We start from the raw sequence: 26,341 nt of genomic DNA, 5'->3' as shown, positions 1-26,341 counted from the left end.
TCTTTCCTAAATAAAATACCATATAAAACAAATTATTAATACAGCAATTGATTATGGATGAATTGTAATTTTTACCATTGATTATTAGATTTGATTAATGCGATTTTGATATACATGGCAACATTGAGGGATTAATTAACCATGTTAACCGAGGGATACCTGTACTATAAAAATTATGTAAGAAATCTATTATAAGCAATATCATAAAGGACTTTATGGCATGCATGCGTCTTGGGAGTTGGATATGTGGCTTGTGAAAGAGAGTGGAGAGCGTATGTACGCAAAATGCAGGCAGTGGGAGGAAATAAGTGCATTAGAAATATCACTATCCAACCTTGTTGCTCCAGGAACAGGTGAATGAATGTAGGAAGACAAGTAGTGTGATAGGAGAGAATGAAAAAAATATATATATGAATGAGAAAATGATAGTTGATAGTGTGGAAGGTGTGAGTGACTGTGAAAGTTTAAGACAGTGAATTTAGAAAACCTTGCTACTAGAACCTCTGACCTGCAGAGGTTCTAGTAGCAAGGCTTATACGTTGGTCAGATATAACTGGTAATTAGTTTATGGAATTAACAACGCATATCAAGTATATTAATTAAAGGTAACTTTAATGAATAACTTCTATATTTCGGCAACGTCACATTGCCATCTTCAGGAACATAAAGATATGGTATGTGCACTCAGGCACTAACACTAAGCAAATGAGGAAGAAAGCAAGAAACTAATATTGTTCCTAAATTCCTAATGGTGCCTTCTTGTGGGCTAATTTGGTAGTCTTGGCAGTTGTGATGAAGTTCTCATAATGTAAGTCTCCCAAATTTTTTGAGGTTAGGAACGTTTTTTAGAGCTGCTGAAGATTCTTTGAATAATCTTTCGTATTTAAACTTGCTGCGATGAATTATTTTTGTTTTCTTCCAACGAATTTTATGGTGGGTATCTAAGGCATGGTCTGCCAGCCCAGAGCAGCTGTACTGGTGAAACCAGATGTAGTCTTGGTGTTCTGAAATCCTGATATTTGTTGTTCTGCCTGTTTGGCCAAAGTAGGACAATTTGCAGCTGCAAGGGACCTGGTATTACACCAGGTAGGTCTAGGGGAAGTGGTTGGTCTTTGGTAGAGCAGATAAGGGATGTCAACTTTTTATATGGTCTGTAACAGGAAGTAAGGTCATATTTTTTGAGGATATTGGTTATTTTCTCAGAGGTGCCCTGGATGTAGGGGATGGTGATAGACTTGGTGTAATCTTTATTGTGGAGGGGGGAAGGGGGGGTTGTGGTTTACAGGTTTTAGTATTTTTTGGATTTTTTTGGGGTTATAGCCATTGGCTAAGAAAGTGTCGAGGATGTGGTTTAGTTCAATAGTCAGGGCCTTGTCATCTGAGCAGATTAATTTTGCCCTGTTATATAGTGTTTTTATCACCCCATATTGTTGTGAGGGGGGGGGGATTGCTGGTGAATGTATCTGCCAGTGTGGGTGGATTTTCTGTAAACAGAGAAAACCAAAGATCCATCAAGCTGGCAGGTGATTAAAGTGTCTAGGAAGGGGAGGGTGTTGTTTTCCTCTTTTTCTAAGGTGAACTGGACTGTGGGGTGTTGGTTGTTTAAGTGTGTTAGGAAGGAGTGGAGTGTGTCTGAGCCATGTGGCCAAATAGCAAACACATCATCCACATAACGAAGCCAAATAGTGGGTTTTTGTGGGGCGGAGTTTAAGGCTTTCTCTTCAAATGTCTCCATAAAGAAATTGGCCAAGGGTGGGGAAAGTGGTGAACCCATGGCTGTCCCCTCAATCTGTTTGTAGAACTTTCCTTGCCAAATGAAATAGCCTGAGTTCATTGTGAACTGAAATAGGGCTGAGATATCGGGAGGAAACTTGTCTTGGATGAGCTCAAGGGTTTCTTTGAGTGGGACATTAGTGAATAGGGAGGAGACGTCAAAACTGACCATTATGTCAGTGTGTTGGAGTGTGAGGTTTTCTATACTGGCTTTAAAGTGGGCTGAGTTTTTTATGTGTGATGGTGTGTTGCCAGTGTAGTGTGTGAGCGTTTTGGCTAATTTATATGTGGGGAAATCAATGCCATCCACTATGGGACGCAATGGCACATTTTGTTTATGTATTTTTGGGAGTCCATATAATCGGGGGGGGGGGGTCTAGAGTTATAAGGCTTTAGTTTGTTGGTGACTTCCACAGGCCAAGAAGTAATCACCAAGGCGGATAAGGGAAATGCCACTGTGGTGCTCAATCAAAAAGACTACAATGGTAAGCTAACTGCTTTAGTACTAGACCGTACGACTTACCTCCCCATTGAATATAATCCAACCAGCTCTCAGATTAGAACTCTCCACAGACTCCTTAAGAAGGTCACTTCTTGGCCTGTGGAAGTCACTTATAACTCTAGACCCCCCCGATTATATGGACTCCCAAAAATACATAAACAAAATGTGCCATTGCGTCCCATAGTGGATGGCATTGATTCCCCCACATATAAATTAGCCAAACATTTAGCCAAAACGCTCACACACTACACTGGTAACACACCATCACACATAAAAAAACTCAGACCACTTTAAAGCCAGTATAGAAAACCTTGCACTCCAACACACTGACATAATGGTCAGTTTTGATGTCTCCTCCCTATTCACTAATGTCCCACTCAAAGAAACCCTAGAGCTCATCCAACCAAGTTTCCTCCCGATATCTCAGCCCTATTTCAGTTCACAATGAACTCAGGCTATTTCGTTTGGCAAGGAAAGTTCTACAAACAGATAGAGGGGACAGCCATGGGTTCACTGCTTTCCCCACCCTTGGCCAATTTCTTTATGGAGACATTTGAAGAGAAAGCCTTAAACTCTACCCCACAAAAACTCACTATTTGGCTTCGTTATGTGGATGATGTGTTTGCTATTTGGCCACATGGCTCAGACACACTCCATTCCTTCCTAACACACTTAAACAACCAACACCCCAGAGTCCAGTTCACCTTAGAAAAAGAGGAGAACAACACCCTCCCCTTCTAAGACACTTTAATCACCTGCCAGCTTGATGGATCTTTGGTTTTCTCTGTTCACAGAAAACCCACCCATACTGGCAGATACATTCACCAGCAGTCCCCCCCCCCCACAACAATATGGGGTTATAAAAACACTATATAACAGGGCAAAATTAATCTGCTCAGATGACAAGGCCCTAACTACTGAACTAAACCACATCCTCAACACTTTCTTAGCCAATGGCTATAACCCCAAAAAAATCCAAAAAATACTAAAACCTGTAAACCACAACCCCCCTTCCCCCCTCCACAATAAAGATTACACCAAGTCTATCACCATCCCCTACATCCAGGGCACCTCTGAGAAAATAACCAATATCCTCAAAAAATATGACCTTACTTCCTGTTACAGACCATATAAAAAGTTGGCATCCCTTATCTGCTCTACCAAAGCCCAACCACTTCCCCTAGACCTACCTGGTGTATACCAGGTCCCTTGCAGCTGCAAATTGTCTACTTTGGCCAAACAGGCAGAACAACAAATATCAGGATTTCAGAACACCAAGACTACATCCGGTTTCACCAGTACAGCCGCTCTGGGCTGGCAGACCATGCCTTAGATACCCACCATAAAATTCGTTGGAAGAAAACAAAACTAATTCATCGCAGCAAGTTTAAATACGAAAGATTATTCAAAGAATCTTCAGCAGCTCTAAAAAATGTTCCTAACCTCAACAAATTTGGGTGCATGAAACTACCCCAAATTTGGGAGACTTACATTATGAGAACTTCAGCCCAACTGCTAAGACTACCAAATTAGCCTGCAAGAGGGCACCATTAGGACTTTGGGAACAATATTAGTTTCTTGCTTTCTTCCTCATTTGCTTTGTGTTAGTGCCTGCATGCACATACCATATCTTTATGTTCCTGAAGATGGCAATGTGACGTTGCCGAAATATAGAAGTTATTCATTAAAGTTACCTTTAATTAATATACTTTATATGCATTGTTAATTCCGTAAACTAATTACCAGTTATGACCTGCAGAGGGAAATAGATCAGCTGAAAGAGGAGGTGGAATGTCTTGTGAATGAGAGCAGAAGTATCAAAGATAAGATTAGGAAAATGGAAGAGATAAATGCAAGCCGAATCAGAGTAGGGGAGAGAGAGAGAATTTTGAGAGTGTTAGAAGAGAAGAGAAAGGAAACAGTAGAAGAGAGGGAATGCTAGCAGATGAGAGGATGGAAACAGTAAGAGAGATGGAATGAGAGAGAGAGATATGGAAGTGCTAGAAGAGGAGAGAATGGAAACAGTAGGAGAGAGGGAATGAGAGAGATGTATGGGAAAGCTAGAAGAGGAGAGAATGGAAACAGTAGTAGGAGAGAGAGGTATGGGAATACTAGAAGAGAGAGAGAGAATAGCAGTAGAGGAGAGGGAATGAGAGAGACTATGGGAATGAAAGAAGAGGAGAGAATGGAAACAATAGGAGAGAGGGAATGGTAAGAGGTATAATGTATGGTGAATCAATGATCCGTGGTGTTCAAGATAGGGTGCGTGAGGAGTGTTTGCCAGGAGGAACAATAGAAAGGGTGGCTATGGCAATTAAGAGAGATGAAAGGGTGGATGAGATGATTGTGATGGTAGGAACAAATGACTTGAGTGGTAATGTAAGTCGGGCAGCAAGAGATATGAGATTTTTGCTTGAAGCTGTATGGAAGAAGACAGAGAGAAGAAAAATAGTGTGCGTATTGCCTAGGTATGATAATGACGAGCTGAGCAGAAGAGCAGTAATATTGAATGACATAATAGCTAGAATGTGTGACAAGAGAGGACTGGTATATGTGGATGCTTGGAGTGCGTTTGAGGAAAGAGAGGAATTGTATGTGAGAGACCGGTTGCATTTGAATGAGGAAGGATGTAGGCATCTGGAGAGATTGCTGTTCTGAATGAGTCAGTGTGTCCCAGGGAGGATGATAGCAGGGGGGGGGGGGGTTGGCCTCTTGTGGGAATGGATACTTGGGAGAAGGAAGACGACATCAATTACCACTGAGCCCAGTGGAGTCTAGAGGGGGATAACGCTGGGTATAGAAACAATGGCATTTATATGCTTTATACTAATGCCAGGAGTATCCGGAATAAGGGAGAGGAATTGGTGGTGTAGATGGCATCAGCCTGGCCAAAAATTATTGGGATCACTGAGACGTGATTGACAGAAGAGAATATAATAACAGAAATAGAAGTCACTTGGTATAGTATTTTTCGGCAGGATAGGAGGGGAAAGCATGGTGGTGGTGGGGTACTGCTTATGATAAGTGACGACCTATGTCCTCGAAGAGTGGAGGCTATGGAAGGCAGTGAGACAAATGATTTTGAGAGCATATGGTGTGAGGTAGAAGTGGGCAAGACAGGATATTTAGTGGGGTGTTGCTACAAACCCAGGAGCACAGAGGGTGGGGACCAGGAGATGTTTAGAGAGTTGAGTTTGGCAAGTGCAAGAAGAATGAATGTTATGGGAGATTTTAACTACAGTAGTATAAATTGGGGAGAAGAAGATGCATGAAGCAATAAGTGAATGGAATTTCTAGAATTCTTGAGGGACAAATGTCTTAGGCAACATGTAATAGAGGGAACAAGAGGTTCAAGAGTTTTGGATTTGCTTATAGCATCAGAAGAATTGATAATAACTGAGATGACATCTCTCCCACCTGTTGGAGAGAGTGACCATATGGTTTTGACTTGGAAAATGAATAGACATGCAGGAGTATCAAAGAGATGGTAACGTATGTGGAATTATAAGGCAGGTGATTATAATAGTCTTAGACATCAACTTCAGGAAGTTTCATGGAGGGAGGAATTGGAAGTGGGGATATCATTAATGTGTGGGAAATTGTGAAAGAATATTTGTTAGCAGCAATGGTAAGTTGTATACCACGAGTGAAGAAGAGGACACAATTTGGAGTAAAGTGGATGACAAACAATATTAAACAGGAATTGCAAGCGAAAAAGAGGCTATGGAAGAGATATAAGGAGACAGGTGAAGAGAAGATGCATGAAGAATATAAGACACTGGCCAGAAGAGTGACTAGTGTGGCAAGGAAGGCGAAACTGGAATATGAAAGGAGATTGGCCCTAAGATCCAAAGAAAATCCTAGGGAATTGTTTAGCTATGTGGCCAGTAGGAGGAGAAATGACTGTGGAAGAATGATATTGTGGGATAAAAATGGGATTAGAGTGACTGATGCAGAGGACATAGTGGAATTGTTCAATGAACACTTTATTATAGTATTTCATCCTAGAGCAGTCAGTTTTAATGCTAGAGGGATAGGGCAGGTTCAAGGTTTAGAGCTACAGGAGGAGAGTGTGTTTCAGATACTGAGTAATCTGGATGTCAATAAAGCTTTGTTACTGGATGGTATTTCACTACGAGTTTTGAGAGAATATGCTAGGGAACTGACAGTGCCTTTAACCTGGCTTTTCAATGAAAGTCTGGCTGCAGATAGTGCCATTGCATAAGGGTGGTAACAGACTGGAAGTGTCTAATTATAGGCCAGTTTGTGTGTCATCAGTAGTTGTTAAGATCTTGGAGAAAATTAAATAGCCTCGTTTGGAGTGCTACCATTTATTTTGCACTTTTTTGTAACATACCCAATTATCACATTCAATACTATGGTAGTATAAATTAAAGATACCAAGAAATTATACACTTGGTTTAATTCTTTATCCAAGTGAGGGCAAACAAGTTTGCACCTGAACTATTTTCAGGACTGGGGCAACTAGTACATAGGAGTTTATAACTTCACATCACTTACCTTAGTATCCCATAATGCAAAGCATATATCCTGTGAGGTATGTATAATGCTGTGCATTATAAGAAATGTCACTACCCAGACCGGTTTCGACCATTATTGAGACCTCGTCAGTGGGAGCCAGACCTAGAGGTGATACCAAGGTTGAAGTAATGCAGAAGTCATATTTCTGGCTCCCACCAACAAGACCTCAATAAAGGTCGAAACTGATCTGGATAGTGACCCTTCCCATAATGCATAGCATTATACATATCTGTAAAGATATGTGCTTTGCATTATGGGATACTAAGGCAAGTGATGTAAAGTTATAAACTTCTATATATGAGTTGCCCCAGTCCTGAAAATAGTTCAGGCTCAAACTTGTTTGTCTATACTTGGATAAAGGATTAAACCAAGTATATAATTTCTTGGCATCTTTAATTTATAGCATAACCAAGTGGAAAAGCTTCCAACAACTATGGTAGTATTTACACTGATATAGCCTAAATGCTTACAGTTAATCTGCCTCTATTCTCACATCAGTCGCTACATTATCTTCACCTGAACAATACACTATTTCAATGTGATATTGCTCAATAATTCTACCTTTTGTCTATTTCTATCACTTCTATCATCTACATCCATGAAAGTTATCCTTACATAATCACGCTTTTTACCTGCCATCTAGCATTAACTCATTGGATAAATTCATCTCATTGTCTGATTTTTTTACATTTCTTACTAAGCTGGTCAACCATATTGTCTGTGCTTCAAACTCTTTATGATCTTTCTCTTCCAGTTTCTTTTATATTTTCTACATAACATTTTCTTTCTTTATAGATGCAATTTGATGATGCTACTCATCTATTTAGCTCTCTCTCTCTCTCTCTCTCTCTCGTAACGTATGCAGTCTGACTCTACTTTGCTCAAACACACATTCACCATTTCTCACTCAGTGCTAACTTATTTTCCTTGCAGTTTTTTTATGTTATATCAGCATTTTGCAAGCTTTACAGAGCTGGGACCGTTGTTTCTTCTGGAATAATATACTTTACAAGAAAATGAACATAAACTGGGTTGTATATTGGCCAAAGAATTTTTTAATAATAAAAGCACCGACAAGTTTCACCAACTTGGCTGTTTGGCTTCATCAGGGTGTACAAAAGTGATACAAAACAACTTAAACAGTTTAGGAAGGAATAAACTGAATACAAATTTTTTTTTTTTTACAAATTCAGAAGAACGCATACATCAAATGCATGGAGCATGTATGATATCAATTACTGTTATGCAAGTATGTTCTGTAATTTGCAGTGAAATTAAACTCCAGCATGTGTAGTGATCTTATGAGGGTCTTCCAAATGTCAGCTAGAATTAATCCTTGATTTCTGCTGAGGCTGTTTTTGGAATGATTGACTACTATAGCATCTTTGATGTTGCGGGACAGAAGTCCTTCTAGATAGGGCATAGAGCTTTTGTCCCATTCGATGGTATAGTTTGTACTCAAGAAATGATGGGCTAACCCAGAGTTGTCTTTCTTGTTGTTAACATCACCAACGTGTTCTCTTTTTCTTATTTCCAAACCTCTGAAAGTCTGACCTACATAGTTTAAACCACATGAACAGAGGATGTTATAGACACTGGTGTATTTGAAGAAGAAGGCATTACTATCTTTTGGAGATCTTAACAAGTGGTAGGTAGTCTTTATAGGTTTGAAAGTCATTCGTATCTCATGTGGTTTGAGGAGTGTAGCAATCTTTTTTTGAAACTATCCCAGCATAAGGAATGGCAATAGAGGATTTGTAATAGGTTTCCTCAGACTGTTGTTGTGGAGGATCGCAGAAAAGTATCTTATGGATCAGATTTTTTGGATAACCATTGTCTATCAGGGTTTTTGATATATGAGATAATTCATCTTTGAGATCTTTTTCGTCTGTTGTGATGGCGAGTAGTCCTATTATTGAGCATGTGTACAATGCTCAGTTTTTGAGAAATGTGGTCAAAGATGAGAAGTGCAAATATCGACCAGTGTGGGTTGGTTTGCGGGAAACCACAAGGCTGATATGTCCATCCATTTGTTTTTTAATTAAGGTATCTAGAAATGAAAACTGTTTACCATGTTCAAGTTCCAAGGTGAACTTTATTTTATGATGGAGACACTTTATCTTAGTTAAGAAATCCAAAAGGTCTTGTTTTGTATTTTCCATACAATGAAAATGTCATCCATGTACCTCCGCCACATTGTGGGTTTAGGGTCTAATTGAGACAGAATGTCATTTTCCAGTTTCTTCACAAAACAGATCTGCAGGGGGGGGGGGGAGAGGGCTGCCCATTGCAAAGCCTGCTAATTGTTTGTAAATCATTCCATTCCATATGAAAAAATTAAATTTCAGGCAATGCTTGAAAAGAGAAGCAATATCTTGAGGGGAAAATAGGTTGTTCGAAATGCTGATTGCTTCTTCTACTGGAATGTTAGTAAACAAGGATACTACATCCAGGCTGGCAAGAATGTCTGTTTCTGAGATCAAGATGCTCTTCAATTTATCAATGAAATATTGTGAATTCTTTATATATGTATCCGAATTTTGGATGTGCCTTTAGGAGATGGGTGAGGTGTTTCCGAGATCTCGATCTCGGAAACAGACCAGCCTGGACGTAGTATCCTTGATGTATGTGTTCTTCTGAATTTGTAAAAAAAAAAAAAAAAAAAAAAAAAAAATTATATTCGGTTTATTCCTTCATAAACTGCTTAAGTTGTTTTGTATCACTTTTGTATGCAATAACGAAGCCAAACAGCCAAGTTGGTGAAACTTGGCGGTGTTTTTATTATTAAAAAACTCATCGGTCAATATACAACCCAGTTTATGTTCATATCTTGCATTCAATTGATGGTCGAAATGAATATAGAATCACTATAATAATATCCTTTTCGCGCAGAGTTATACTAAATGAAATTGAGTGTAAAGGACATAATATTTTTACAGCAAAGGAAGGAGAGACAAGGCAGAAGAGGGGGGGGGGGGGAGGGTATGTGCTACTAATGATATCAGTGTCCCCACTGATATCATTTGGCCCCATGGTGCTTCACTGTTGTGGGGCCAAATGGCGAAAATATCGTCGATGTATCTGAGCCAAATTTTGGGCTTTAGGCATGCTGACTCTAGAGCTTGTTGCTCAAAGTCTTCCATATAAAAGGTAAGTCAATCCTCTTCCTACATAAAAAATACACAACATTTCATAAACAAAATTAAAAACATTACACTCACGACCAAGATTTATTAGTCAGCTTTGACATAATTTCCCTTTTCACCAATGTCCCAATCAATGATACTATCTTGCTTCTACAGAACATATTTCCACACGACATCATGGCTCTCTTTGCTCACGTACTCTGCTCCGGATAATTCATGTGGCTAAACAATTTTTACCTTCAAAAAGAGGGTACAGCCATGGGCTCACCACTTCCCACCCCCCAATAGCTAACTTTTATATGGAAGACTTTGAGCAACGAGCTCTAGAGTCAGTGTGCCTAAAGCCCAAAATTTGGCTCAGATACGTTGACGACATTTTCGCCATTTGGCCCCACGGCCACAAAGCACTAAATGCATTCCTTAGCCACCTGAATAAACAACACAAATGTATCCAATTCACCACTGAAATGAAAAAAACAACTCTCTTCCATTCCTAGACACACTCGTCACACATCTTCCCTCAGGCAGTCTCTCCTTCTCAGTCTACTGCAAACCTACACACACAGGCCAGTACACACACAAAAATTCTTATCACCACCCAACACAAAAACTAGGGGTCATAAGCACCCTTAAACACAGAGCTCATACAATTTGTTCAAATGAACAAGCTCTAAACCAGGAATACAAGATCATCAACCATACAATTATGAAAAATGGATACAGTAAAAAAACTATTCACAAGATTCTCCACAGAGATATCACTAAAAACAAAAAAGATTTCAAGAATGCTATGGCCATACCTTATGTTAAAGGCATTTCTGAAAAAATAGACAGAACACTACACAAATACAACATCAAAACCACCTTTAAACCCCCGACAAAATTAAGACACCTACTCAGTTCTTCCAAAGATCCTCTTCCACGCCTAGCCCACCCAGGGGTTTACAAAATACAATGCATGTGTAACCTACTATACATAGGTGAAACAGGGAAAACCATCCCAATTAGGAAGGACAAACACAAACAACACATTAAATATCTCCATTTTGGAAAAACCAGCCTTTCTGACCATGCACTCCAAACATACCACAGAATTGATTGGAAAGGTACCAAGTTCCTACATCGTGCCAAAACCTGGTTCGAGAGGAAATTTAAAGAAGCATGTGAAATGCTCAAACATAATCCAAATCTGAACAAAAATGATGGTCTCACCATTCCAAGGATGTGGAGGACCCATTTGCAACCTTTATAGCAACTAGAACAAGCCAAAGAAAAATCTCAATACAAGAAAACTTGAAGTGTTTTTTTTCTCCCTTAACATTCAAAAGCAATTTGAACTGTACAAGTCCAGAATAAAATTGTAGTATAACAATCCTAACTGTTCCTACAAATCCAGAAGAATCTTAGTACAGGAGTACTTTAGCAGAGTTTATTGTAGTTTTTTTATTTAATTTATTTATTAATTTATTTATTTAATTTTTTTTATTTTTATCACTACAGGTCAGGCTAAGAAAAAGATTAATTAACAGCATAGATTTAATTTACCTTTATAGAGTGCAAGAGCATGTAGCTTGGTTTCCTATACACATGTATCCTTCTGATGATGACCTCTACAGGGGTCCAAACGTCAAGTGTTATTTTATTAATAACAAGTAAAATAATCATTTCAACACGTTTGTTTTGTGTCCCTAAATTCAGAAATATGAATGCTGATCACTGTGTAACCTTAAAAGAAAGAGCTGGTAATGGAAGAACACCCTCAAAGACATAGGGATTGTTATGTTTCTATACAAATGTAAGAAGTATTCAAAATAAGGGAGCTGAATTTGTCAATATGCCCAAATATAACTGGTATAAGTGAAACTTGGTTGTCTGAATATGATGTCGTGTTGGGAATAGAAATGGAAAGATATGCAATTTTCTGGAAGGATAAGAAGGAGAAAAGAGAAGGAGGAGTACTGTTAATGACTAAAGAGGAATGGTGTCCACAAAGCATGGAAGTTGATAGTACATGTTTAGATTTTGAATATGTGTGGTATGAAGTTGAAATTAACAGGCCAATATATCTGATAGGATGCTGTTGTAGGCCATGGAACATAGAGAATACTAATTGTGAAATGTTTAGGTTAGGCAAATTGTTGGGCATATAAAAAGAATTATTATTATTATTATTATTATTATTATTATTATTCGTGACACCTCCAAGGAGTCTGAAGACTCATCGTGGGAGGACGCCTGTGTGAGCCCACAGCTCTCCTTCTCCACCACTACGCCGAACCTCTACTAGCAATCATTTACATCAATGCCATCTACTGCCCACCACCACAATAAGTGTATTTTTTGTCTTAAAATTGCATATGTTCTGAAGGGCCGATTTGTCTGTATGCAGGATGAAAAACTCGAGTTTCCAGGAGAAAAAAACCCTGCTACCTCTGTATGAGATCGGCTAACTTACCTTCAATTGAAAAAGCCTATATAAAGATTCCTCCCATCATGACAGGAATTGAACTTAGAATTAAAATTAATATAAAAAGAAGATGATCCAGATGGGAGACTTTAATTATAGAAATACAGAATGAAAGGAAGAGATTGTATATGGGAACAAGGAGAGTGAGTTTGTTGAATTTCTGAGGGATAAATATCTTAAGCAGCATGGGACTAAAGCAACCAGAGGCTTTAGTGTTTTGGATTTGGTCATAACTTCACAAGATGTAGTTGTTAATGAGGTATTAACCCTGCTGCCAGTTGGTGAGAACAATCATGAGGTACATGTTTGGGAAATGGTGAAACAAGAAAGGATTACTGCCAGAAAACAATACATATGGAATTATAAGGTGGGTGATTATGGAAAATTCAACTAGCATTAATGCATTCTGTAGTTGAGCTGTGGAAAAAAAAAAAAATGTTGACAATGCATGGAAATTCATATGCAAGTATCTGACAAGCAATGGATAACTACATACCACATACTCTATTTACTTACTTACTTTTAAGTAAGTAAGTAAATAGAGTAGGAGTGAAATGGATGAACAGTGAAATCAAGCAAACTGTGTTGGGAAAGAAAATATTACAGAGGAGGTACAAGACAGTTGGTGGTGAACAGATCCATGAAGAGTATCAAGTCCAGGCTAAGAAGGTGATGAGTAGAGTAAAGAAGGAAAAAAGTGCAGTATGAGAGGAGATGGGCTAATTAGGCCAAGGTTAATTTATGGGAATTTTTCTACTATATGACAAGTAAGAAGGAAAATAATTATGGCAGATTCACACTGGTGAATAGTCATGGCTGCCAGCAGAGTGACCATTGCAAAGGATGTAGGAATTATTGAATGAGTACTTTATAAGCATATATCATACTGGTTTAAATGGTGCCATGCAACATGTAGAAGGGTGGCAAGTATTAGGAAAACTGGAAGTGAAAGAATCAGAGGTGTATCAGGTGTTGACTGGGTTAGATGTTAATAAGACCGCAGAATGGTTGACATATCACCATGTATAATTATTAAAGAATGTGTACAACAATGGTTAGCTATGTCCTTGACTAGGTAATTTAATGTCCTCCCCCCCATGTTGGAATATTGCAGTGGAGAAGTGCACTTAGTCGAATGCATTCATGACAAATCAGTGAATCTGCATATGGTACCTCCATGGAGTCAAAAACTGTTCATGAAGACTCACCCACTCTCGTCATTATTTGTGCTGTTTACCATACATTCTTTTCTTTGAACTCATTCACTGAAAAAGAACCCATGCCTGACTCTGGTAACTCATTCACCACTCCCAAAGCAAAAAATCCAATTCTCACATTCTTGTTAAGCACACTTATGCACAATTTCTTGTTCCCTCCTTACCCATCACATATTGAAAATTTTCTTCATTGTCAATTCTATAAAATCACTTTAATAACTAACATGTTTTTATTATACCCTCTTTTCTATTTATCAACTAGCCACAAACCACAAACTTTCAATCTATCTCAAAAGGAGAATTCCTTCATCATTCATTTCTGGATCTTCTTCACCATTTCTTCATCCTCAGGAATGCAGGCAACTAGATCTGCATACAATAGCAAAGATATGACATTATCAAAGCCTTATAAAGAGGGATGATAATCTCATCTGTCCTTACCAATGTTTTCTTCAACATCCAATAATCCAATGAGACGTCATTATTTTGGAAAGATGGGCCATTCTGTTGAGATTAGAATCCTAGAACAGTAGTGCAACATCAAATTTTTGGGATCTCATAAGTCTGATCTTGCAGCTTACTATACCTTTACCACAAAATATAGAGTTCTTTGGAATCAAACTATGATTCTTTACTCTAGCTGATTTAAATTTGAACATTTGTTCTTGAAATCTGTAAAACTTTGCAACATTATCCAATCTTAGAAAAAAAAATTGATCATAGAACTGACATAATTTCAGAACAACAATATGAGTGTCAGAGTTAAGGATTTTGTGGTAGTGGTCTGCAATACTCTCTTCCTAGTGTCTTTGAAAGTCATCAATAGCCATAGTTCAGCTGCTGATGATGAGTGAAGGTGGAAACACTGCCTACTGATTACCCAAAGGTGGGTCAGGGATAAAATAGCTCTGTGTACTCCTTTTAGTGAATAAAAAAAAGATATTATTTATAAGATTTATTATGTTTTTGGTGTGTAGATAGTTTGTTTTAATCTAGGAGAAAAAATCATATTCAAGCAGATCCAAATAGAATTATGGGAATTATTACCATATATTTTAATTCAGATTTGAAGCACCTAAGTTATTATGTATTCTACTCAAGAAATCATCTGGACAGAGACAGTTTCAATCCTAAATTTTACTGAAGTGAATTATTTTAGACAATCATACATATATACCTATTTTAAGACAGATTAAAAGATGTTAAAACCATGTAATGGAACAACATACCTCATGGGCTGTTGTTGCAAGAACTAAATCTTCTGTAAAAAGCAAAACTCTCTGCATTCCATCCAGGAATGAGACCCAATAAGCTCTTACATTTGGTTTTACAGTGAACTCTCCAATTCCATCCTGAAATGAAAATAAAATATTGCTTGTATAATGATTATTTAAAGAGAAAAAAAACAACAACAGAATTTTAATAAATTAGTTATTTGTGATTTTTATAACACAAAGACATCAAGGGTCATGGTTCACCAGGACACAGGGTATGTATGGTAACAGTTAGTAGGGCAATCACAAAACTCCATGCACCTAGCAGGATTTGAAACTGCAGCCTCTTGGCTGGAGAATGGATACACTAACCATTTGGCTAACCAAGCTGTCATTTTAGTAAAATGGTATATAATAAATAAAAACAAAGAAAATAATCATCTTTTAAAATTTCAGTATTTCTTATAATAATAATTTCTATTAATTTATTCCAAGAATTCAAATTCAAATTAATTTTTTAAAAAAATTATGTGATTATGTGACTCCCACCTACAAAGATTGTGAACCTACAGTACATTAGTAACATGGGTGGGATGTCTAAGGATTTCTTTTCTTCTACTTTTAATTTTATATTTTTTAAAATTTACTTTTACATAATCCAGAAACTGCTCTTGAAACCAAGCAAGGAACTTTTCTTTTTTCAATCCCCTTCAGGCTCCAATAAGCAGGGCAGTGATATACCAGGCAATTAAATTCATCTCCCACCTAAGGGCAACTACAAACATCCTGGTGTGAGCCCACTGCTCCAATTATTGGAGGCCTGAAGTGACTTGAAAAAGTTCCATGTTTGGTCTCTAGAGCAGGGTTTCTGGACTATGTAAAAATATAATAAAAATTACAAAAAATAAAATAATATTAAAAATTTCTCAGCCCACCTACAGTACTATAATATACTATAGGTTTAATCTTTTATGGGAGAGAATGTAACACACACACACACACACACACTTCTTTCAGATAAAAATTACATTTCATATTTTCAGCTTGTTCTGACAGTGCAAAATGGAATGCAAAAAATATTCAAACATTCTGTATTTTCCAAAAAGACAAATTATTAGGAGAAATAAAAAAGTTACTGGGAAAAAAGATAATAGTGGGAAAGGGGGTTAATGAGCTACCAAAGTATAAATGGCACGCTGGAAAAGCTGATGTGAGGTAAAGAGAGTGCAGAGTGAATGTATGTAGAATAAAATTCAAGTAGGGATAGAACTATATAATAAAAGTTATTATTACAAATGTAATACCAGGGGCGAATTCTCCATACTTACTTTGCTTGTTATCAAGCTCATTACTTGAAAAATGAAATAGTATTTATTTGTCAATAAATGCATGCATTTATAAGCATTCCATTTAGGCTTTTAATTTTGTAGACAGAAGATGTCTTAAGAATGAGTGGCAATAATTCAGCTTTGCATCGTGTATCGAAGGCCGATACTTACTCGTCTAGTCAAAGGTACCTTGGCTTGCTCGGTTGTGGGAGCTTCCAGGTCCTTGCTGCAGCACTGTGATTTCATGCATGCACATAGTCATTTCCACTCCCTTCGCATCGTCTTAAACACAGGCCATACACAGTCAAAGTAGCTCTAGCCAGTGAGCTTCAGCCAGCCTTTACAATTGTGCATGTTGCTTGGGAAAATTAAGTTACAACCAACTTTTTATGACAACGTTATTGACCAGTTCATAAAGAACTGTAGGGTAGAATTTGTATTTAAGTAGTAAATTGAAAAAGAGAGAATATCATTTGTAAAATAAATGTCTATTTGTATGATTAAATGTACATAAATTTCTAAATATATAGTTTTAAATGGTCAGTAATTCATTATTCCGCTAATCAGACTTCAATCACACCTCTTACTCCCTGATTGATAACAAGAGCAAGTGTGAATTTGAAGGCCAGCATCTGCCCCGTTGATATGTAATATCACAGGGGCGAATTGTAATATTACACACATTATACATGTGAATCATCTGGAAAGGCTTGTTAGAGAGAAAGAGGGAGAATGTTAAGAATGAGAGATCTGAAGAAGCAAAACATATAGAGTGAGAATAAAACAGGTTAGATTAAAGGAATTGTTGCGAATGGACATAGGGGGAGAAGTTTGAGTCAAATAGGGATGACAGATGACAATGAGAGAATGGCATAAAAGATGGCAGGGAAGAGATGGGAGTCAAGACAATGAGTACATATATGTGTGTGCACACACGTGTATCAAAATGGTAAACATGAAGAGGAGATGTCCCATGATGCATGGGGATCAGTTGTATATGGGTTATGTTATTTGTAACAAAGGGAACAGGTTAACTGCTCTTATGCACTTGCTTACATCCTCCTTCTTATACGACTTATACAACTTCCAGAGATGTCCCCCTTGTTCTACCACCTTCTCGCATTCCATTTTTTTTTAAAAAAATATTAATCAGTAACAACCTTTTACCAACTTATGTCTCAATCATATCTCCTCTCTTCTTATTATTCACAAGGATTTGCAAAGCATTCTCTCAATGTATCTTCATTTACCACCCCAGTCAGTCTTCTTTGGACACTTTCCAATATATATCCTCATTGCAATGAAAATCAGGGAACCAATTCTGTGCCAAATAATCCATATGATTCCTGATCAAGGCCTTATACAGTGGAAACAGAACCTCTTTATTTTTGCATGTTAAGGCTCTTTGCCTCATTGTCATAATTTGATGTGATGACTTTACAACCTATGTATACTTTGCACTCCATTGTTGCCTACAAAAATTTCAGAAACTTACACTTTGCAACAACTGAACTGACAGTTCCATACTATTGCCCACTCATTCAATCTATTCAAGTCAACATCTGCTTGGTTCCTCATATTACTCCACCCAGTTTTTAATCACATGAAAACTGTTGTATATCACTAGTTAAGCCCATACTAATATCATTAATATACAAATTAAATAACAATAGCCCCAAAATAGACATCTGTGGCACACCACTAGTGATCTTTCTCTTTCAGGATACTGAATCTCCATACAATTCTGATACCTATCTGAGAACAATTTGCATATCCAACTCATTAACTTATCATTCAATTCCATCTACTCTGGTTTAGTTATCAACTTGTGGTGTGGCAATCTATCAAAGGCCTTTGCAACATCTAAGTATACTGCATATATAGTAGTATACTTAGATACAAGTCCAATACATTTGTTACCTTGTTAATCATACGTAAGTAAGTTGGTAAAACATAATCTCCCATTAGAAAACATATGCTGACAAACACTGAGAATGTCACTGCTATAAACCCACTTTTATATCCTAGCTCTCACCAACCTCTCCAACACCTTGACTTCAACTCCAGTTATACAAGTCAGCTTATAATTTGCAGCCTTACCCTTATCACAACTTTTGTGAAGTGGAAAATTTTACCATCCTTCCACTCCTTTTGGACTTGTGTTGTTGAACGACTCTTGTTAAACAAGTAGGCCAAAGCTGATGCTAACTCCCTGGAACATTTCCTTAAGAAATATAATGATGTGTCATCATGCCCTATTGCTTTATTGATATAGCTTACTTCACTCCTCATATTCCTCTTGCTCACTCACCAGCGAGTCTAGTGTGGTGCAACTTGGAAAGTGACAACAAAACATATTTAGCTGGATGTTGCTATAGTGGAGAGTGGTTATGAAGAAATGTATAAACAACTTGGATTAGTGAACAAAGGAAGGGTAATTGTTATGGGTGATTTTAATTATGGCAGTATACATTGGAATGAAGAAATAGCATTTGGGAATAAGGAAAATGAATTTCTTGAGTTCCTGAGAGATAACTATCTCAGGCAGCACATAAAGGAAGGCATGTCAGGATTGAGAGTTTTAGATCTGATCATATTGTCGGAGAATGTAATTGTGAATAGGATTTCACACTCTCCTCCAGTTGGTGAGAGTGATCATGAAGTGATTACCTGGGTTATGGCTAGCCATATGCAGACTTTAGTAAGGAAAGGATACATGTGGAATTATAAGGCTGGTGATTATGACAAGCTTAAGAGACAGCTTGGAGCTATAGCATGGAATGAGAAGTTCAGCAGTAAGAAAATAAATGCTGAAAACTGACAAAGAAATACATAACAGCATCAATGTATGAATGTATTCCAAAGGCCAAAAGGATGAATCAGGTAGGTGTAAAATGGATGAATGAGGGGGCCTAAGCATGAAATCTGGAAGAAGGAAGTACTTTGGAAGCAGTACAAGATGAATAATGGTAATAATCAATTTCATGAATATTTCATAAAAAACAAGTTAGAAGAGTCACATGGTAAGTAAGGAAAACAAAAGTGCATTATGAGCAGAAATTGGCAAATCAGGAAAAGAAAAACCCTAGAGTTTTTTTAGATGTGCAAGTAGAAGAAAGATTGATAATGGAAGATGATGTTAATGGATGAAAATGGTAGAATGGTAACTGCTGCAGAAGACATTGTTGAGGACTTCAACTGATTAACAGTGATCAATTTATAAGAATGCTTCATCCTGATCAGGGTGGAATAACAAGGAACTTAAGTGTAAAGAACATAGGAGAGAATGGCTTAATTGTGAGTGAGCAGGAGATATTTAAGGAAATAAATAACCTTGATATCAATAAGGCGACAGGATTTGATGACACATCACCATGCATCTTAAAGGAATGCTCCAGGGAATTGAATGAAGGTACCAGAGAGATTAGTGAGAAGTAGGATACATATTTGGGTTGAAAACAACAGTATTCTTTGTGATTATCAGCATTGATTTGTTAAGAGGAGATCATATTTCACTAATTTACTTGTACTAAAACAAGGTAACAAATAAGTAAAATATGATCAATTTATTTAACAGGGGAAATGCATAATACAGTAGTGCACTTGGATTTTGCAAAAGCTTTTGATAGGCTTCCACCTGACAAACTATTAAATAAATTGAAACAGACAGGACTGGATAACAAATATCTGAGTTGGATCAGTGACTGGCTGTCAGAAAGGTATCAAAAAGTTGTATACTGAGGTGCGGTATCCCATAAGAGGAAGGTCACTATTGGTGTCCCGCAGGGATCAGTTTTGAGACCAGTGATGTTCAATTTGTATATTAATGATATTGGGATGGGGGGGGGGTTTAACTAGTGCTTTGCAGACAACACAAAATTGGGGAAAAAACACAGAGCGTAGCAGATGTTATGGTCTTGCAGGAGGATTTGAATAGATTACATGAACGGGCAGATAAGTGGAACTATCAGTTCAGTGTTGCAAAGTGTAAGGTTTCAAAACTTGGTAAGCAACGACGTAATGCAAAGTATACACTTGGTGGGGGAAATTTTAAAGGAAGTAGAGGATATGAGAGATGTGGGAATGGTGATGGACAAGAACCTGAAATTCAGAGGCCGCATTGCACAAGTTGTGAAGACATCACATTGGATAATGTGATGTGATAACGTGAGGACTTGGGTCCTCTTAGAGTTGAGGCTTTGGAAGGCAGTGACACAAATGGTTTTGAAAGCATATGGTGTGAGGTAGAATTGGCCAAGACAGGATATTTATTGAGATATTGCTATAAACCAGGGAGCACAGAGGGGATGTTTAGGGACCAGGAGATGTTTAGGCAGTTGAGTTTGGCAAGTGCAAGAAGAATGATTGTTATGGGAGATTTTAACTACAGTAGTATAAATTGGGGAGAAGAAGATGCATGTAACAATAAGTGAATGGAATTTCTACAATTCTTGAGGGACAAAAGTCTTAGGCAACATGTAACAGAGGGAACAAGAGGTTCAAGAGTTTTGGATTTGGTCATAGCATCAGAAGAGCTGATAATAAGTGAGATGACATTTCTCCTACCAGTTGGAGAGAGTGACCATGTGGTTTTGACTTGGAAAATGAACAGACATGCAGGTGTATCAAAGAAAAGGGAACATATGTGGAATTATAAGGTGGGTGATTATAGTAGTCTTAGGTATCAACTAGGGGCAGTTCCATGGAGGGCAGAATTGTAAGGCCAGGATTTTATTAGTGCTTGGGAAATTGTGAAAGAATATTTGTTAGCAGCAATAGTAAGCTGGATTCCACAAGTGAAGAAGAGGACACAATTTGGTGTAAAGTGGATGACAAACGACATGAAACAGGAACTGCAGTTGAAAAATAGATTACGGAAGATATACAAGGAGAGGGGTGGAGGCCAGATACACAAAGAATATAAGACGCAGGCCAGGAGAGTGACCAGAATGTTGAGGAAGGCAAAACTGGAATATGAGAAGAGATTGGCACTAAGATCCAAAGAAAATCCCAGGGAATTTTTTAACTATGTGGCCAGTAGGCGGAGAAATGATTGTGGAAGAATGACATTGTGGAATAAAAATGGGAATGGAGTGACTGATGCAGGAGATAGTGGACTTGTTCAATGAGCACTTTATTGGAGTATTTCATCCTGGAGGAGTTTTTAATACTAGAGGGATAGGGCAGGATCAAGGTTTAGAGGTGCAAGAGGAGAGTGTATTCCAAATACTGAGTACTCTGGATACCAATAAAGCTGTTGGACTAGATGGTATTTCACCACAGGTTTTGAGAGAATGTGCTAAAGAACTGACAGCTCCATTGACCTGGCTTTTTCAATAAAAGTCTTGCTGAAGGAAAGGTACCCAGGGAATGGAAGGAAGGTAAGATAGTGCCGCTGCATAAAGGCGGTAGCAAACTGGAAGTGTCTAATTATAGGCCTGTTTGTGTGTCATCAGCAGTTATTAAGGTCTTGGAGAAATTAGTGAGGGACTATATATAGCATTGGGTAGATGAGGGTAATGTTATCTGTGAGAATCAACATGGATTTGTTAAGGGGTGTTCTTGCTTTAGCAATATGATTGTCTTTTATAATAAAGTGGCAAGAGCAGTTGATGAGGGAAAGGTATATACTGTCATTTTTTTTGGATTTTGCAAAGGCATTTGATAGGGTGCCACAGGATAAGCTGATATTTAAGTTGCAGCACATGGGTTTAAATGTCAGGTTAGTCACATGGATTCAGGATTGGCTGACTGATAGGTATCAGAGAGTTGTGTATGATGGGGCAATATCATGGAAGCAGAAGGTTACAAGTGAGGTTGCACAGAGCTCAGTACTGGGACCTGTACCATTCAATCTTTATATCAATGAATTGTCAATGGATTGCAAGGGGACATTCAGTTGTTTGCTGATGATGTGAAGATGAGAACGGTTATCAGTAATAGTGCAGATGTGACAGTCCTGCAAGAGGATTTGAATAAACTAGACAGATGGGCAAATAAATGGGGTTGTTGGTTCAATGCAGCAAAATGTAAAGTCTTGAGGTTTGGGATCCATCGATGAAGGATGCGTACTCAATTGGAAGAGCTGTACTGGAGGAGGTAGGGGAGACAAGAGATCTGGGGGTGATGATTGATAGAAAACTGAAATTCAGGGAGCATATTGCAAAGGTGGTGAGGGTAACTCAGAGGATTGCTGCAATACTGAGAAGGACGCTGACCTGCAGAGAGAAAAGTTATCATTCCGTTGTATAAGGCCTTGATCAGACCACACTTAGACTATTGTTTTTCAGATTTGTTCCCCAGGATTTGAAGGGGATAAATTGACTGCGGAAAGGGTACAGAGGTGGATAACAAAGATGGTTTTAGGACTGTACAATGTGAGTTATGAGAATTGACTGAGGGAATGTGGACTGCAGAGTTTGGTGGATAGAAGAAGGTGAGGTGATATGATTGAGACTTTTAAACTGTTGAGAGGCAGTTACAGGGTAGACATTGGAGAGTTCTTTCACTTGGTGGAACGGCAGGAAGGAGCAATGACAAGGGCCCATCCCTGGAAGTTACAAAAGTAGGCTGCAAGCAAGAGTGAGGAGTGGTTTCTTTGTGTTGAAGGTGGTTGAACCTTGGAATGAATTGTCTGAGAGAGTGGTTGGAGTGGGGATAGTTAATGGGTTCAAGGAGTGGTATGATAGACTTTGTATTTCCTAAAAACGATCTCCCATGGAATCTTTTGACTCCATGGCAGCCTGGATAATAATAATAATAATTATAATGGCAATGATGCAGAGGACCCTGACATGCAGAAATACAGATGATGTATTATGATGCCATTATATAAGGCCTTGATCAGGCCTCATATGGACCATTGTGCATAGATTTGGTAGCCAGGTTTTCATGGTGATGAGTATATGATGGAGATGGGTCCAGAGAAGATTGACAAAGGTTTCCAGTGGTCTTTGAAATGTGGAATATGAGGACAGATTGAGAGAATGTAAATTTCAAGGCTAGTGAATGCGGGAAAGGGGGGGGTATGATTGAGACATATAAGCTAGTCAGGAGTTGTTATCAGGTTGACATGGAATAGATTTTTCATAGAATGAAGAGATGGGGTAGAACAAGAGACCATTGCTGGAAACTGTATAAAGAGAGTGTGAGCAAAGAAGTGAGGTACAGGTTCTTTGCATGAAGAGTGTTTGGTGAGTGGAATGCATTGCCTGAGTGTGTTGTGAATGTAGACACATTAAATAATTTAAAGTCTCCATTGGATGAGCACTGGGTGCAATAGTGTACCTCCCATGATGAGTCTCTGACTGTATGGAAGTCGAATGTTAACAATAATAATATCATTTCTACACCTGAGCTTCTGATTTCACAGAGGATGAAATGCTCACTGAATACCTGACTATGTCCTTTGAAGCAGGTACCAATCATTTTCATCCAATAACATATTCTTGCCATAACCATTCTTCTTTCTACTTGTTACACATTGAAAAAAAAAAAAAAATCTCAAGGGTTTTTCTTGGACTGATTTCAGCTTGTACTGCACTTCTACTGTCTTTGCCAATTGAGTCACTCTCATCCTACCCTTTATATTCTTTGTGCAACTGATTATTACAAACATTATTCTTGTGCTGCCCCCAAAATGTCTTCATATTCCAGATTTCATGCTTTCATTCATTCATCCATTTGACCTCTACTTTATTCACTCTTTTGACTATCAGAATATGTTTGCACATCAATATTCTTAAATATCTTCGATGTTCCCATGCAGCATTTATCTTCCTTCCACTTAACATCATATTTTATGCTATAGCTGCAAGATGTTCTCCTAAGCTTCTCATCATCATCGCCAGCCTTGAAATTCCAAATACTGCTTTTCTCACAGAAGTCTTCATATGGCTAGCCACAAACCAGGTGATCACTTCATCATCACTCTTACCAATTAGAGGAAAGTATGAAAGTATCACTCACAATCACATCTAACAAAATGATTAGATCTAAAACTCTTGATCCCCACATGCCTTCCTTTATATACTGCCTAAGACTGTTGTCTGTCAAGAACTCAAGACATTCATTTTCCTTATTCCCAAATGCTATCTCCTCATTCCAATATATATTACCACAATTAAAATCACCCATAACAATCACCTTTCCATTGTTCACTAACTGGTTCATTAGAGAGTGATCAAGATGGAAACATATTCTGGTAAGATGAAACAACAACAAAAGACTGAGAAAGGAAATGAATTTGAATATGGATCTGAGAGTTCTGAGAAAAATTAGGGGCCTGAACATGTGGCATCAATAGCAGAATTATATTAAAAATGAAGATATTAGGAACAAACTTGGCAGTGTTAGCATTCAAGAATGTGTGGGCAGGGCTAATGAGAGAGGAAAAGTTAGCAAAACAGGTGTTTTACACCAAGATGGCAGGGAAAAAAAAACTACAGGTAGACTTACATCTAGTTGGTTGATTCAGTCAGAAGTGCTTCAGAACATGGTCATGTTAGATAACACAATGTGGGGGAGACAATGAGTTGTTTGTAGCAGAGTGGAGTAGAGTGCCCTCCCATGATAAGTCCTTGGAGGTATCACATAATAATAATATTGAAGTGCTGACAAATAATGGGCTAATTTGGAGGGAAATTGTTGATAAGGGATTAGTAATAAGGTAAACTTAATCGTATAGCTATGTAGACCCCTTGATGGTGCATATCAGAGAAACAAATGATGATGCAGAGAAAGAAAACTACTTGAAAAATATGGTTAGGAAGTTTATCACAGTTGTTCATTCATATAGGACCTATTCAGATGAAATTTTACCACTGTCAATTCATGCAGTGGGACCAGTAAAGTTCTATTTTGTAAATTATGAACTTTGTGTCAGATTACTGAACTATTTTTAGCATGATGAAAACAAGATATGCTACATTCATGTTAGAGGTTAATGAAATATTAACAGCACTGAGAAAGGATTAAAACTAATTTTAATACTAAAAGTTTATTTTTCACTTGGTTAGACTATAATAAATTTAGTTTAATCCTTTATCCAAGTATGAGCAAAAAAAAAATTTGTACCTGAAAGTATCTTCAGGACTGGGATAAGGTAGTACAACACCAGGCAACTTGTTGCAAAGGTGGAGCAGGCTAACATCACTCCTATCTCAGTATCTCCTATAATGAAAAACACATCTCCTTGCGGATATGTATAATATTATGCATTAAGGGAAGGGCCACTACCCAGACTAGTTTCGACCTTTATTGAGGTCTCTTCAGTGGGAAACAACACCGGGCAACTCGTTGCAAAGGTGGAGCAAGCTAACATCACTCCAATCTCAGTATCTCCTATCAGTATGTTGTACTACCATACCCCAGTCTTAAAGATACTTTCAGGCACAAACTTTGTTTGCTCACACTTGGATAAAGGATTAAACTAAATTTATTATAGTCTAACCAAGTGAAAAATAAACTTTCAACATCTTTCTCTAAATCCAGAATAATTTAATAAAAAAAAGGTGGCACACCATTTGGCAACTCCTATAGGTAAAGATGACCTTGCTAATGCTTCTGCCTAGTATCTCCACTTGGGCCTGGCTCCCACTAAAGAGACCTCAATAAAGGTCGAAACTAGTCTGGGTAGTGGTTCTTCCCTTAATGCATAACATTATACATATCTGCAAGGAGATGTGTTTTGCATTATGGGAGATACTGAGATAGGAGTGATGTTACCCTACTCCACCTTTGCAACGAGTTGCCCGGTGTTGAACTACCTTACCTCAGTCCAGAAGATACTTTCAGGCACAAACTTTGTTTGCCCATACTTGGATAAAGGATTAAACTAAATTTATTATAATTTTAATACTTCCAATATTTTGTCTCCATCACAGACATTTTTGGGGATTACAAAAACTTTTTGTAACAACACACACACACACACACACACACAAATACAATACAGAGTGAAACTAAAGTCCTATCTAGGTGGTGCACCCTCTATAGGCATTTCTGGGTGGCCTGGGATGATACATTCTTTATTCCATAATTAAGGATACACAAAAAATTTATTTGATCTATTTTACTGTAATACAGATATGAGCAGTTATGTGTTACACATCCTCCTGTGTGAATTCAAAACAATGAAGTGCTGCTTGAATC

General features: G+C 37.8%; 1 protein-coding gene across 2 annotated transcripts in view; it reads right to left on the bottom strand.

Moving 5' to 3' along the window:
- Window positions 1–26,341, bottom strand: part of LOC150100293 (intermembrane lipid transfer protein Vps13-like) — a 654,685-nt gene that overhangs the window by 287,607 nt on the left and 340,737 nt on the right. For both annotated transcript variants that reach the window (XM_090402852.1, XM_090402853.1), the window contains one exon: window positions 14,877–14,999. In XM_090402852.1, coding sequence (XP_090258978.1) covers window positions 14,877–14,999 — 123 coding nt within the window. The remainder of the gene's footprint in view (window positions 1–14,876; window positions 15,000–26,341) is intronic.

Source organism: Typopeltis vanoorti, chromosome 13 (genome assembly GCF_054136105.1).
Source record: "Typopeltis vanoorti isolate ZY-2024b chromosome 13, IOZ_Tvanoo_1.0, whole genome shotgun sequence".
Taxonomy (NCBI): Eukaryota; Metazoa; Arthropoda; class Arachnida; order Uropygi; family Thelyphonidae; genus Typopeltis; species Typopeltis vanoorti.
Note: the sequence above shows the minus strand (reverse complement) of the source record. Positions and strands in the feature narration are given on the sequence as shown.